The following is a 14,108-nucleotide window of genomic DNA, read 5'->3' as shown; positions in this document are numbered from 1 at the left end:
GACCTAATAACTAGAAAATACCAGACAAAGAAAAGTGATAACCTCACACATTTTTATGACCCATATAGAAAGGAAGAATGCAAAGGGCTAAGGAGGACACGTACATACATCTCACAGGGTTTAACTGGGAATTTTTTTCAGGACTGCATTTTTGGGGAAACCATAACAATATTTTTAAAACTCTTAAAGAGCAAGGGGAGAATATACCAAGCATACCTGAGAAGGCAGGGCACCTATTCACCTCTTCTCCCAAGCAGTCCTTTAGCTCTCCTCCCTCTTAAGGAATCAGACTCTGACACAGGCCCACCTCTGGTTCAGACAATCCCTCGACCTAACACAACACAGGTAAACTGCCTTTGCTTTCAGAACGCTTATACCTCTGGCCTTTTCTTTCACCTCGTTTCTCATAAATGCTATTACGATTCCCAACTATCTACTGTCTATACCTGAATGGCCCCATCCCAAAACTCATGTTTACCTTCTCACAGGGCACATGGCCGCACAGCGACTCTGTACTATGATGTAAGTTTGGCCAAATGAGATGGAAGACAAGTAACAGTGTAACTTCAAGGTCATTTCTAACTTCAAGTGTTCTCCTAAGCCTCTAGCTTCTTCCCCTTCCTAAGGCCTGGAATATGGGTATGGAGAAAATCCAGCTACAACCATCTGCTTGAGATGACAGAGCCACATAACAGAAGGACTTCTCAGTCCTTATGTGAAAGACAGAAGCTTTCATTACCATGCCACTGTATTTGGGGACTCTCACTGTAGCAGTGTAACCTTTACTTTAAACGACTCTAAATTATCCAGCTAATTTTTATTAGTTAATATGAGACTATCTCAAGGTATGCTATCCTAAATTTACTTGCAAAATTGCCAAAGAAAGGAAAAAACAAAAACACTTTAGGGAGAGCTCTCCTTTGACAGAACCTAAAAAACCACGTTTACCTGCCAGAGTTCTGCCGAGGCCAGCCAGCTGGTCTTTGGTCAAGTTAAGCTGGGCTGCCATGCAGAGAGCTTGTTGCCAGCTGCCACTCGCCAGAAAGGCATCGAGAGCTTTCTCATGAGCACCGCAGCGGGCAAACACAAGCCCTGCCGGCTCATAGAGGCGCTCCTGTGTCAGGTGTTGCCCGTAAGCAATGCTGATATCCTGTAGCGAGAAGAGAAGGGAGGCTTGGTGAGGAAAGGCAACAGTCACTTCTTAGCCTCCAGTGTAGGCTGTCTCAGTCACTACATTTAAAAGTCTCTCGAATTACTTAGAAATACCCTGTGGTTAATCAGTGAATTCCATCAGCCTTCCATTCAAAACCTTACTGAGGATGTGCCCTGTACTCACACAACAAATAATTACTGAGTACTATTCAGGGCACTGGGAATCACAGAGCAACGCAAAAAATAAAAACAAACAGTTAAAACCCAAACAGTAACAAGAACCACCACCAAGTTCCTGCTCTTGTGGCAACACTTATAAACACAACATGACCTGGGACATAGTGATAAAGGGACAGGGAGCGACGGGAGTGCTACTTCCGAGGGCTGTGAGGAGAAGAGCCATGTGAAGGGGCACAGGAGGGTAATCCAGGCCGAGAGCTGCAGAAAGCACCATGGCCACCTGGCAGAAACGTGTACAGAACACACGACAGAACAACAAGAAGGCTGGTGTGAGTGGAGAAGGGAGTGCGCGGGAGGGAGGAAGAGACAGAGAAAATGAGAACAAAGAGGCCGCCACTGTCTAAATTCTCTGTCCCCAGGCTCAAGGTCAGGCAGGGCCACAGAGAGGAATACAAGACAAAGCCCCTGCCTTTAAGCAGCCCAGGGCCTGTGGGGAAAACAACTGAGTGCAGCAGCAGTTGGTTACGTGCCGCCTCTGAGCTGAGAAGGTGATCTGGGAGCTCAGTGAGGCATCTTGCCCAGGAAGTTTTCTGGCAGAGGACACCCGAGAGTTCAAAGACAAGTGGTGCTAAAGCAAGGGGCAAGGAGAAGCCTATTAGAGGCAGCTGGTGCTAAGGAAGCAGGCAGGAGCCAGAACGCAGACACGGAGAACTGCGGAGGGCGGGGAGGGTGGCAGTGATGAGTCGTGGTTACGGCACAGGCTCCGGGGCCAGAGAGCCTCGGCTCCACATCCCAGGCTTCACACATGAGCTCCCAAGGCAAGCTGTTTCCTCATCTGTTTACCTGATCAGGTTGTCATAAGAATCACAGAATATACTAAGCAAATACCTGGCATATTAAAAAAACTACACAGATGTCTGTTTAAACAAATAACCAAACTGGATCCCTTTCTCCTAAACGACAAGAGAAAGATCTACACACTTCAGGACGATCAGTCACTTGACAGCAAGGCTGGGCTAGAGCAAGGGGTGGGAGGGAAGCAGGGAACCCCAGGCAGAAGCTGCCACGGTATTCATAATGAGGAATGGCGGACAACGCCTAGCTTTCCAGCCTGGACACTTCCTTCAGAACAGGAGCAGGTCAGGGCCATTCTCCCAGATAAGAGCTCAGGACGAGGTGACTTCATCTGACAATAAACCGTGAGGTCAAGAACGGCATTACGGACTCAGGGTCCTTACCCCTAACCAGCACAAAGTCAGAAGAGCCTCATTTTGGCACTACTCACCTTGTACTGTTGAGAGTCTGACGGATAGAACTTCAGAGCTTCCTTATACAAGTTTTTATCTTTTATTAAGTTTAAGCATTCTGGGAAGTACTCGGATCCTGAGGAATAAGATTCATACATACACAAGTTTAAGACTTTGGAAGTGTAATGGATTTCATTTTTACCAGTGTTCCCTACATGAAATCAACAAGGGACCTTTTTAAGACCCACAGAGTCAGAGTGTCAGAATCCAGGAATTGTAATTTTAGCAAAGCACCCCAGCAGACAAGAGGTAAGAGAAGCACAGGCTGAGATCAGAGTTCCATGTAAAAGGATGCTTTATACACCATCGCTGATAAATGACTGTCCAACCTTCCATTTGCTCAACCTCCTTCACCATAATCAGTCGGGGAGCTCATCAACCATTCAGACACTGGAGTCCCAGCCCATCCCAGCTCAAGCAGATTCTCCAAAGCAGCTGAATACTACCCAGGCAATTTCTTATCCCCATCTTAGCTCTTGGAGAGAACCACACCTGCTGAAGTCAGAAACTCCGGCACGGGACAAGGACGGGCCGAGGCGGAACAACAGGCACTACGCTCATCCTATTCTGTCGCGGTGATGTACACCTGCGGCCTTCTGGGAGCAGCCAGTGCACATGGCCACTCACTCCAGACGAGCTACGTTTCCCTCGAGTGTTGGCAAATAAGGCAAGAAGCACATTATCACACAATTTTCATTCTGAGATACTGAAATGAACTTAGGAGGTGATCATCCTTAACCCAAAAAGGATCTGCTCTATTTTGTTTTAGTTGGGGAGCTCCTCCAGTTCATTAAAAGCCACTTGCTTTGTCTTTAGCTTTTCAGATCATCTGATAAAAGAAAGTGCACATATCTGCTAAAATTTTTAGGAGTGGAAACTGAAATCAGTCTATGTCTAAACTAACACTTTAATTTATACCCTGCCTAGTTCCAAAGATGAATGCAGAAATAAACATACTAATTCTCACACTTACCACATTTACTGAGGTGGCCAATGGCTTTTTCATAGCGTTTCAGGTATTTATCGATGGTGAACCGCTGATAATTAGTTTCCATTTTCTTAAGTGTATTAAGAAATGGAAGATATTCTTTGGGATCCTAAAACAAATAACAAAAAACAAAAAACACCAATAGGAGATCTTTATTGCTTATGAATACATTTACTTATAACAATGCAAATAAGTTATAACAATCAATAAACCCAAAGACACATAATTTTTTATATACATACCATATTAGTGTATTAATTACATATTGTATAAATATACAAAATGAAACAACATTTAACAAGTTTTGGCAAAAATGCTTTAACGTATAGGTGTTGTTTTCATTGAGAATGATGATGACGATCTGTGCAATCTCACGAAACCACTTATTTCAGAGGCTAACAAGGAAGACAAGGTCATTCTAGAAGATACTCAACAAATGTACCCAAGTTTCTCCAGAAGTGCAAGACACTGTGCTTGAAGCTGTTTGCATGACATTGCATGTCCTTCCTCTGCAAGTCTTTTCCAAAAGATTTTACTAATTCTTGAGAGAGAGAAAGAGAGAGAGAGAGAGAACACACGTGTGCGTGAGCACATGTATGTGCAGGGGGCAAGGCGAGAGGGAGAGAGAGAAACCCAAGCAGACTCTGTGCTGAGGGCGGATCCTGACCCAGAGCTCAATCCCAGGACCCTGAGATCATATCCTGAGCTGGAATCAAGAGTCGGATAATTACCAAAAAAAAAAAAAAAAAAAAAAAAGAGTCGAATAATTAAACGCTGAGCCACCCAGGTGTCCCTCCCTCCAGCAAGTTTTAAAACAAAGGTAAAATTGTAGTGAGTTGAAGATAAAACTCTAAGGGGGCGCCTGAGTGGCTGAGTGGTAGTTAAAGCCTCTGCCTTCGGCTCAGGTCATGATCTCAGGGTCCTGGGATCAAACCCCTGCATCGGGCTCTCTGCTCAGCAGGGAGCCTGATTCCCCCCTCTCTCTGCCTGCCTCTCAGCCTACTTGTGATCTCTCTGTCAAAAAAAAAAAAAAAAAAAAATATCTTAAAAAAAAAAAAAAGATAAAACTCTAAGGCCCTGCCAACCAAGATTTTATATCAGCACTGATTGTCTGCAGTTCTGTGCCATACTCCAGAAACCGTTTTCTTTCTAAAGAACAGATGCTCCCTGTTCTTAATGCAATTTCACTGGACAAACAGGATAAGTACCTAAGAACAATCTAGAAAAAAAAGAAAACCCAAAAGAAAAAATAATAAAGTACTCAGGCATTTAATATAGAGAACTACAGGCCAAAGTGTCCAAACAATATACATTTAGTAAGAATTCGCTAATAACCAAGCTTGCTTACTCTCAGGAGACCCACCACCAAGCGGAGCTAGAATGATACACAGGGGTGGGCGCTGGTGCAGTGGAAGCACAAATGTGGCCCACCTCCTTCAGTCCCTGTGTGGCAAGGAGGCAGGGAGGCAAGAACGGAGACCAGGAGAATTAGCCTGGTGAATGGAGAGGGAAAGAGTGGTGAAGGGAAGCGGAAGTAATGCTACCTGCTGCGGTGTGTGGTGTGCGGTGGCAGGGGCGGCAAAAGCACTGCCTCCCCTCTACAGGCTGAGAAAAAGGAACATCAAGAGAAGAGCACAGATGGATACACAGAGACCAGATCCTGGGGGAGAGGGTTAAGCAATATGATGGCTTCTGAACTTTATCCTAGGGCCAATGGAGAGCCCATGAAGGATTTGAAGGAAAAGAATGAAGGATCACCATTTGGCTTTTGGAAAGATCACTCTGGCAAGATCAAGGAGAGGGATGACAGGATGAAGCAGAAGCTGAAGACCCAGACCAGACTAGGGGCACTCAAACTCTCTTACTGCAGCATGCTACAGTGGGACGAGAGGCCCCAAACCTTCCTATCCTCTGTGTTCCCGCTTTCCAGCCACATAACAAGAACTGGATGGGAACACAAATCATCTGCAGTGTTTCTTTTACAAGAGGCAAGTTCGTTCACACATATGTCCATAATCTTAAAAATAACCAAGTAACTTTATTTCACTCGTTCCACCTGGCATTCGAAACACTTTGATCAACCCTGAACTGTGACAGAGAATGGGGCTTGGAAGCAGGTGCCCTGGGAGCCCCCAGCTCCGCCCCCAGGCCTGTACTCTCTGTGTTCGCGTCAGCAAGATCCTGCGCCTCCAGAGGCAGGGCTGCTTTCTGCCACGACCGCAGAACTGAGAACTGAAAGGTGGCTAACGCAGTAACTGCACCTACCTTCTGTGACTTCTCAGCTACCATGAGGACCAAATCAAAGTTGTAGGTCCCAAGAGAATGATCATATAAGTCATTGACGTCTACCAGAAGCAGCAAATACTTCAGGGCTTCCTCGGCACTCACGGCGTCGGGAACAGGTGGAGCGCTGGCTGTCAGCATACAGGAAAACAAAACACAACAAAGCCATTTGGGGAAAAAAGCCCACATTTCTAACAACATAATCAAAAAGACAAAGTAACTGATTTTCTTGACAGAATTGGATATTACAGGACTTCTCCTTCTGTACATTTTTATAGGCAGGTGCTGTGAAAAACAGACACAGGTCTTCAAATGGCAACCCACAAGCCCCGTACTAAATGTGTGATGCGGTGCTGACCATGGTCCGTGAGCTCCCCAGAAGACGGGAAGCCTGGTGCCACACTGTGAACGGGACTCTTACCTTGAAGCTCGTGGACCTTCTGTAGCACAATCTCCAGCTCTGGGGTTGTTTTCTTTACATGAGAGGTGAGTATGGACAGGCAGTACCTGAGGTGGGAAGTGAAGAACCCCAGAATGAGGATGAACGGCGGAGTCAGGACATCAGTACACCTCATGACTCAGCAGATCCCGGCTAGTGGGAGGCACGTACTTGTGGGGGTTTATGCTCTCCATGGCTGCTCTCAGAGCGTCACAGACAACGTCTACTTTTTTCCCATCGGAATCCTTGGACAGCTGGACAGTGCTGGCAACTGGCGCAGGATACATGGTCTTTGTAACATCTTCTTCCCTGAGAACAAGTTCTTAAGAGGTCACTACCTGAACACGTGTCCCAGCTACCAAAGGACGGACATCTACCCAGGCAGGTCAAGGAGGGAATAAAAATGACTTTTGTCGAACAGTTTATCAAATTCACATAAGGTGAAAATGAAGAAACAAACTGAAAAAAGAAACATTTTTATATAAGACTCGTACAGTGATGTTATAGATGTTTTATTCACATTAGCCCCGAACTGTGTACAGACAGGAGGCCCCCTCCAGGAAACAAATAAACAAACTGTAGCATATCTGCACCAGGGCACACGACTGAGAGCTAAACATAAAGGAACTAGTGATACCAGTCAAAACATGGGTGAATCTCAAAGTGCTATGCTGAGAGAGCAGCCTAAATTACACAGAGTAAGAGTAAATACTATATGCTTCCACTTAAAAGTTCTTCAACAGGCAAAACTGATCTACAGTGAAAAATTCCCAGCAGTGGTTGCCTAGTGGGTGGGGACAGGACGGACTGACACGAGGTTTGGTGAACTTTCTGAGGTGAAGGAAATGTTCTCTATCTTCATGGACATCTATCTACATGGAAGTACACACTGGTCAGAACTCACTGAACACTGCATTTATGATTTATGCATTTTACCACACATGAATCTGACCCACAGAGAATGTACTCTAGTCAGTGTTCTACGAAGTGAAATACTGAGACATAAAACAGACTGAAGGCTACAATTAACTTAAAATTTGCATTAAAAAAGATGAATAATGGATGGATAGATGGTACCTGTGACAAAGCAAATACAGGAAAATATGAACTAGAGAGTCTAAATGGTGGTACAGGATGCTAACTGGACAACTTTTATGTTTAAAAAAAAATTTTTAAGGGACACCTGGGTGGCTCAGTGGGTTAAGCCTCTGCCTTCAGCTTAGGTCATGATCTCAGGGTCCTGGAATCAAGCCCCACATCGGGCTCTCTGTTCAGTGGGGAGCCTGCTTCCTCCCCTCTCTCTCTCTGCCTGCCTCACTGCCTACTTGTGATCTCTGTTTGTCAAATAAATAAATTTTTTAAAAATCTTAAAAAAAAGTTTTGTTTTTTTTTTAAATTGGAAAAAAAGTCATCTCAGAAAACATACCATTTGATTTCATTTTTTTCTTTTTAAGATTTTAATTATTGGGGCGCGTGGGTGGCCTCTACCTTCTGCTCAGGTCATGGTCTCAGGGTCTTGGGATAGAGCCCCGCATTGGGCTCTCTGCTAAGCAGGGAGCCTACTTCCCCCTTTCTCTCTGCCTGCCTCTCTGCCTACTTGTGATCTCTCTTTCTCTCTCTGTCAAATAAATACATAAAATCTTAAAAAAAAAAAAAAAAAGATTTTATGTATTTATTTGACAGAGAGACACACAGAAAGAGAGGGAACACAAGCAGCGGCGAGTGGGAGAGGGAGAAGCAGGACTCCTGCCGAGCGGGGAGCCTCATTCAGAGCTTGATCCCAGAACCCTGGGATCATGACCTGAGCCAAAGGCAAATGCTCAGTGACTGAGCCACACGGGTGGCCCTGATTTCAACTTCATAAGACAAACAGTCTTATATGTACACCAAAAAACAGTCAATTATAATTCTAAATGACATATTTTCAAGTCTTAGTTTTAAATAGGCTGATTTTAAAAAGAAGGGAAAAGGGCAAGAATCTATTACAGGTAGCATCTGAGAGGTACAGTGATAAAAAAATTACCAAACACAAAGTTAATTTTTCTCCTCTAGCTATCTGTTTGATTTCCTAAACTAGATAAGTTATGGATAGGTTTCATGAGTTATTCAAAATACTTACTTCAATTCTGTGAAAAACAAATTAATATGATTTACAGAGTCAATCTGTCTTATGAAGGTTTCCACATTTTCAAGAAACACCTACCCAACAACAAAAAAAAAAGGATAAAAAATTTTAGTTCCAATCACACAGGATCGTCTTAGGTAAGCTAGAGTTAATATCAGACCTAGAAAGTTACCTTAGGGTTGTGGTCATGAATCAGATTGAGATTAATTCTTAGTTTCCTCATACATTCAAACGCTTCTTTAAACATAAGTCTTTGAAGAGACAGAGAGAATGGACAGAAAGGTCATTTTACAAAAACTAAACTCCCTAGATCCAACACCGTTAATATGATATAAACCAGTTGTAATTAGAATATAGTCCAAATGCCAAACAACTACTACTGGATTTCTACTTCCAACTCAAAAACGAAAAATCAGTTACCAGATTTGCTTGCCTTCGTTTAACAGACGGGACTTTTGCACCATGGCAGTCTGAGCACTATATCTCCACATACACACGACAGAAGATCCACCACAGAACTTAGGTTAAAGATCATTCTCATACAAAGTTTCCCCCAAATAAAGTGAAAATGGATCATTTCCTTCACAACAGTGGCTCAGGCATTCTTGGGTCACAGGCTCCTCTGTACATCTGCCAAAAGCCTTAGGCCTTCTGCCCAAATAAATCCACACAGACATAGTCTGGTGCAATTTCCCTGGATTCACAGAACATCTAAAACCGATATGGATCCCCTCAGGCTAGGAAACTGTATCTTATATGATGCATTTCATGATTCTTTCTACTAGGAATATTTATCAGATTATGTAACATACACATCAAGTGTAGGAGGAAAAAAAGCCTCTGAGAATCTGACTGAAGACATACATAATACAAGTCTTCCAGGCTTCTACGTTTTAAAAACTTCAATAGAATACTTACTATCTTCACATATAAGTCATAACAACAAGCAAACTAGTCATATACATGGTTCTTACTTGTCCAGCCACTTCCGAATCTGAGATAAAACCAGAGCTCGATGATGAACAACTTCTAAGTTTCCCCTTGGCATCTTAAATAGATCAGAACAATAATGTTTTTAATTAAATAGAAAAAATTTAAACACCTAGGATACACAACTTCACCTAACTCAACTCTTCATAATGAAGGGAACTACCACAATCCTGTAAGCACATGAGCACACTTTCAGCAGAATCTGGTTATGCACAGTATTTATTTTGACTTCCAGAGAAGCTTCCCTTCTAGCCTCGCTGGGCACAGCCTGTATAAGCACTCCTTTGTATAAAACTAATGGAGAATCTAGTAAGGAATGGCTTATAATAAATTGTTACAGGGGCACCTGGGTGGCTCAGTGGGTTAAAGCCTCTGCCTTCGGCTCAGGTCATGATCCCAGCATTCTGGGATCGAGCCCCGCATCGGGCTTTCTGCTTAGCAGGGAGCCTGCTTCCTCCTCTCTCTCTCCCTGCCTCTCTGCCTACTTGTGATCTGTCAAATAAATAAATAGATAAATAAATAAAATCTCTTAAATAAATAAATAAATTGTTACAAATGATAAGAGGACCTAAAATACAATCTGCAAGAATTGTTTCATATTGACAGCCTAATGACGATCAGAAACACAGCCTGAAAAATCAGCTTACCTGTAATATAAGCTTTGTGTCCTGGGGCACGACAGTGACAATACGTGAACCCCTCTCCACCTTCCGCAGAGACTCCCCTTTAGACAGATGGCTGCTGCTCAGACCTGCATGTAATGCTAAAGACAGTACTGGCTAAGCCGTAAGAATCACAGTGATGACAAGCCACTGTCCATTAACTGCGTTTGAAACTTTGAAATTCGAAATACATGGTCCAAAATAGGAGAAAGCAGGAATGCCTTGGTGGTTCAGTCGGTTAAGGGTCTGCTTTCAGCTCAGGTCAGGATCCCAGGGTCCTAGCATCGACCTCTGGAACAGGTTACCTGCTCAGTGGGGAGTCTGCTTCTCCTCCTCCTTCTTCCCCCTCCCCTTTGCTTGTGATCTCTCTCTCTCTCAAATAAAGAGAATCTTTAAAAAAGAAAGAACAAAACTAAAAACTTCAAAACAAACAAACAAACAAAAAAAAACAAGCCCACAAAAACAAAATAGAAGAAAGCAATTAACCACCATACCCCTTTGCTCTCCCACTCAACCTTGAGACCTGTAGCCTTTCTGACAAACAATCTCAATCCTGGAACCTGCCCTCTCTCACAGAGCCCTTATGCATATTCACACATATAGCGTCTCCACTGATTCAGGCAAGCAGGAGGATGCAGTTTCTCTAGTTCTTAGTACTATCAGTTCACTGTGATCACATCAATGAGAGAATCCCAGTTTCCAAGTTGGAAGCAAAGACAGGAAGTAGAGTTTTCTAGAATAAGAAACACACACACACACACACAGAGTGGGGAGGGGACACATGGAATTAAAGGTAAAACGGACAGTTTCCTATAAACCACAAGATGGAGTCTTTCAGACCTATAATGGAGGGTGGTCACAGTGAGCAAAGGAAGATCACAAAGTTGTTAGAGCCAGTTTGTATCTGCATGGTAACCCAGGTAAAATACTGCATTAGTTATATAATCCTGAAAAAGTTTTGTTTAATTTCACAATGCCTCAGGAATGCCTCAGGAAGGACCTCCTTCTCTGGAAGTTCTTTGCTGACTCATGCAGAATACTGAACTGATTATGTGTTGAGATTAGGAACTAAGTACATGAATTCTAAAGGTTTTCTTTCTTTTTCTTTTTTTAGAAGATTTTATTCACTTGTGTGACAGAGAAAGAACACTAGCAGGGGGAGCAGGAGAGGGAGAAGCAGGCTCCCCTGAGCTGGGAACTGGATGCGTGTCTCCATCGGAGGACCCTGGGATCATGACCTGAGCTGAAGGCTGACACTTAACTGAGCCATCCAGGTGTCCCTAAAGGTTTTCTCACAGTCTAGAACTCTATGATAAAAAGCCAAAGTAAGTGATGAACTTTAAAGTCATCAAGATTTCAAAGCACAAAAGATAATAGAAGAGGGACTATTTTCTACTATACACACTGAACACTTACCGTTAACTGAAGCATCTCTCAAGCAAAAACACTGGCAGGTATGGGAATGTGTTGTCAACAACAAGAATTCACCATACACTGCAAATGATGTGATATTTGAAGCAACCTACAAGAAGGCAAAGGGAAAAGTTAGCTTTGTTACTTGGAGTCAATACTGAAAAGGATCCTACATCAAACCAAGCCTTGTTACCTCTGTGTCATTGATGAAAAAGCGACACCTATCACTCAGACCAAGGACACATTCCTGCAAAGAAATAAAACCGAAATTACAAACAACTCTAACCAAACTAGTTAAACCTAATTTTTCTATCCCTTAATTCTATTGCCCTGTGGTTTCATATCTAAGTCCATGTCAAGACTGAATAAAAAAGACACCCATCCTCATGGCTACCATCTTCTCAGCAGCCACCAAACCCCTCAACCCTCCTCTACCAGACCCTGTTCCTTTCCTTCATTCTCCTATCAGAGGGCATCGTCATATCTACACTGCTGCTGTATCCTACCACCCACCACAATTATAGACATTCCAACATCTGATGAATGGCAAACTCCTGAATACTATTTTTGATATTACATTTCTGCTGTCCCCAAATGGTAAATAACACTAACTCTGATGATCTGTACAAGGGGGCTAAAAGTCTGCCAATCACATTCTCCTATCTCTTTTAAGTTATTCCTTTTAGGAAAGGAATCAACTGGCCACTACATACATGTCAGACAATCTCTTAATTCCATTTCATAGATGAATAAGCTGAGGTTCATAAATTTTCCACTGTTGCCCTTAGAGACAACAGTGCTCCCTTAGGAGCCCCAGATCTACCTCCAAAGCCCATATTCTTTTATAATGCCGGCAGTCCCTGGACCACTGCTCTAAGTGGTCGTTTTCTGCCCTGTGTTCACTTGCCTCTCCTCCAATCATGGCCAATTCAGTCTGTGTGCATGGATAAGGAAACTGAACAGGAAATCCACCGGAGTTCTTCCATGGCTCCACAGCCAGAGAGGGTGACTCTGCAGGATTGGCAGATGAAGTTTACACAAAGCGGCTATGCTCACTATGAAACTGTTACCTCAATACTTGCTGAAACACTTAACATGCAATTTGGATCACTTTCCAAATATATTTTGGAAACTCATTAGAACACTCTCGTCCATTACAGAATACACCTCCAATTCTACACTACAGCTTAGGGTTTTCCAGGACAGTTAAAAGACCTAACCATCAACGTAGCCCTGATAAGAAACTCACAAGTACACATTCTCAAGAATTAAACATTTAAGTAAATCATAAACACGCTTTCCTAACATTCTGATACTCACCCCAAAAGTACTTAAGTATCTGGCCACCAGCCAGCTGCAATGCTACTGACTTGGTCTTGGAATTGCAACACAGACTGATGATGATTCCATCCACTGTCACAGATGAACTGATGAAAGCAAAAAAATAAAAAATTTTTTTAAAAAAGCAGGAATCAGAGTGTGAACAGACCACTTTTCTCAAAAGTAGTAGTATCCCACCGATTTTGCAGAAACAGGAAAAGAAATAAACAATTTCCCTTTGGCCTGCACTGCCTATTTCAATACAAGATAGATATAATACATACACACAAATGCACGTATATACACATTGATAGATACACATTACTTTGGCCAGCAGAAAGCCAAAGTAATGACCTGTCACACAATGCCAAGACCTGTTTTCCACAATGCCAAGAAGCTAGATGTCTCTGCTGTGAGGCCATCACTCCCATGCCAGCAGCAACTTAATATAACTTATGACAACCTACTGCCTTCATTAGATATGCATGGTATCATTTCTGTCTCCTTAAAATGTATACTGCGGTAAATAAAGCTGTAAGTCTATAGGAAAACGAGCATACTCAATATCTCTTATTGCTATCATATTCATTCATGGAAACTGGTGGGTCTTCATTAATCAGAAGAGGAGAATCTGTTCCTGTCATATTTTTTCCTGTGTCAATGAACAGAGAGCAGACATGTTTAATAGACGTGGAAGAAGTAGCAATAAAAGCAAATGTTGCCAATCTTAACATTTATTCAAAGAATTTTTAGCCAATATACAAAAAAACTCAAAATGTCTCAAATTTCGTGAGGATAAATGATCTGAAAATAGGTTAAGAGGACAGACTCCAGAGCCAAACAGCTGGGACTGGATCGAGGCTCTACCTACATGATATCAGGCCAGTTACTGAACTGCTCTGTGCCTCAGTGATTTCAGCTATAAAACAAGGACGCTAATAATACACAATTCCAAGAGGTAGCATGAGAAAGAAGTGAGTTACCACAGCAAAAGCACTGAAGAGTTTCTTTTACAAAACTTAAGCTAGAATAAATATAAGGCATTAAAAGCTATAAGCTCAAACGAGGGACTTTATAGTCCCTAAAGATATTAATATTTTATAAGAACAAAATACTATTTTTGAGATACAAAAGTCAAAGTAGCAGAAATATATATATAAATATATATATACATACATATATATATATATTTTAAAGATTTTATTTATTTATCTGACAGACAGAGATCACAAGCAAGCAGAGAGGCAGT

General features: G+C 42.5%; 1 protein-coding gene across 3 annotated transcripts in view; it reads right to left on the bottom strand.

Moving 5' to 3' along the window:
* ELP1 (elongator acetyltransferase complex subunit 1) overlaps positions 1 to 14,108 on the bottom strand; it is a 60,064-nt gene that overhangs the window by 21,561 nt on the left and 24,395 nt on the right. For all 3 annotated transcript variants that reach the window (XM_059141683.1, XM_059141682.1, XM_059141681.1), the window contains exons 15-28: positions 12,860 to 12,966; positions 12,447 to 12,550; positions 11,733 to 11,786; positions 11,543 to 11,648; positions 10,112 to 10,227; positions 9,449 to 9,522; positions 8,647 to 8,725; positions 8,469 to 8,548; positions 6,521 to 6,658; positions 6,332 to 6,417; positions 5,893 to 6,041; positions 3,613 to 3,736; positions 2,618 to 2,715; positions 949 to 1,150 (exon numbers count right to left, since the gene is read on the bottom strand). In XM_059141683.1, coding sequence (XP_058997666.1) covers positions 949 to 1,150; positions 2,618 to 2,715; positions 3,613 to 3,736; positions 5,893 to 6,041; positions 6,332 to 6,417; positions 6,521 to 6,658; positions 8,469 to 8,548; positions 8,647 to 8,725; positions 9,449 to 9,522; positions 10,112 to 10,227; positions 11,543 to 11,648; positions 11,733 to 11,786; positions 12,447 to 12,550; positions 12,860 to 12,966 — 1,517 coding nt within the window. The remainder of the gene's footprint in view (positions 1 to 948; positions 1,151 to 2,617; positions 2,716 to 3,612; positions 3,737 to 5,892; positions 6,042 to 6,331; positions 6,418 to 6,520; positions 6,659 to 8,468; positions 8,549 to 8,646; positions 8,726 to 9,448; positions 9,523 to 10,111; positions 10,228 to 11,542; positions 11,649 to 11,732; positions 11,787 to 12,446; positions 12,551 to 12,859; positions 12,967 to 14,108) is intronic.

This window comes from Mustela lutreola, chromosome 12 (genome assembly GCF_030435805.1).
Source record: "Mustela lutreola isolate mMusLut2 chromosome 12, mMusLut2.pri, whole genome shotgun sequence".
Taxonomy (NCBI): domain Eukaryota; kingdom Metazoa; phylum Chordata; class Mammalia; order Carnivora; family Mustelidae; genus Mustela; species Mustela lutreola.
This window is presented reverse-complemented; position numbering and strand designations above follow the sequence as displayed.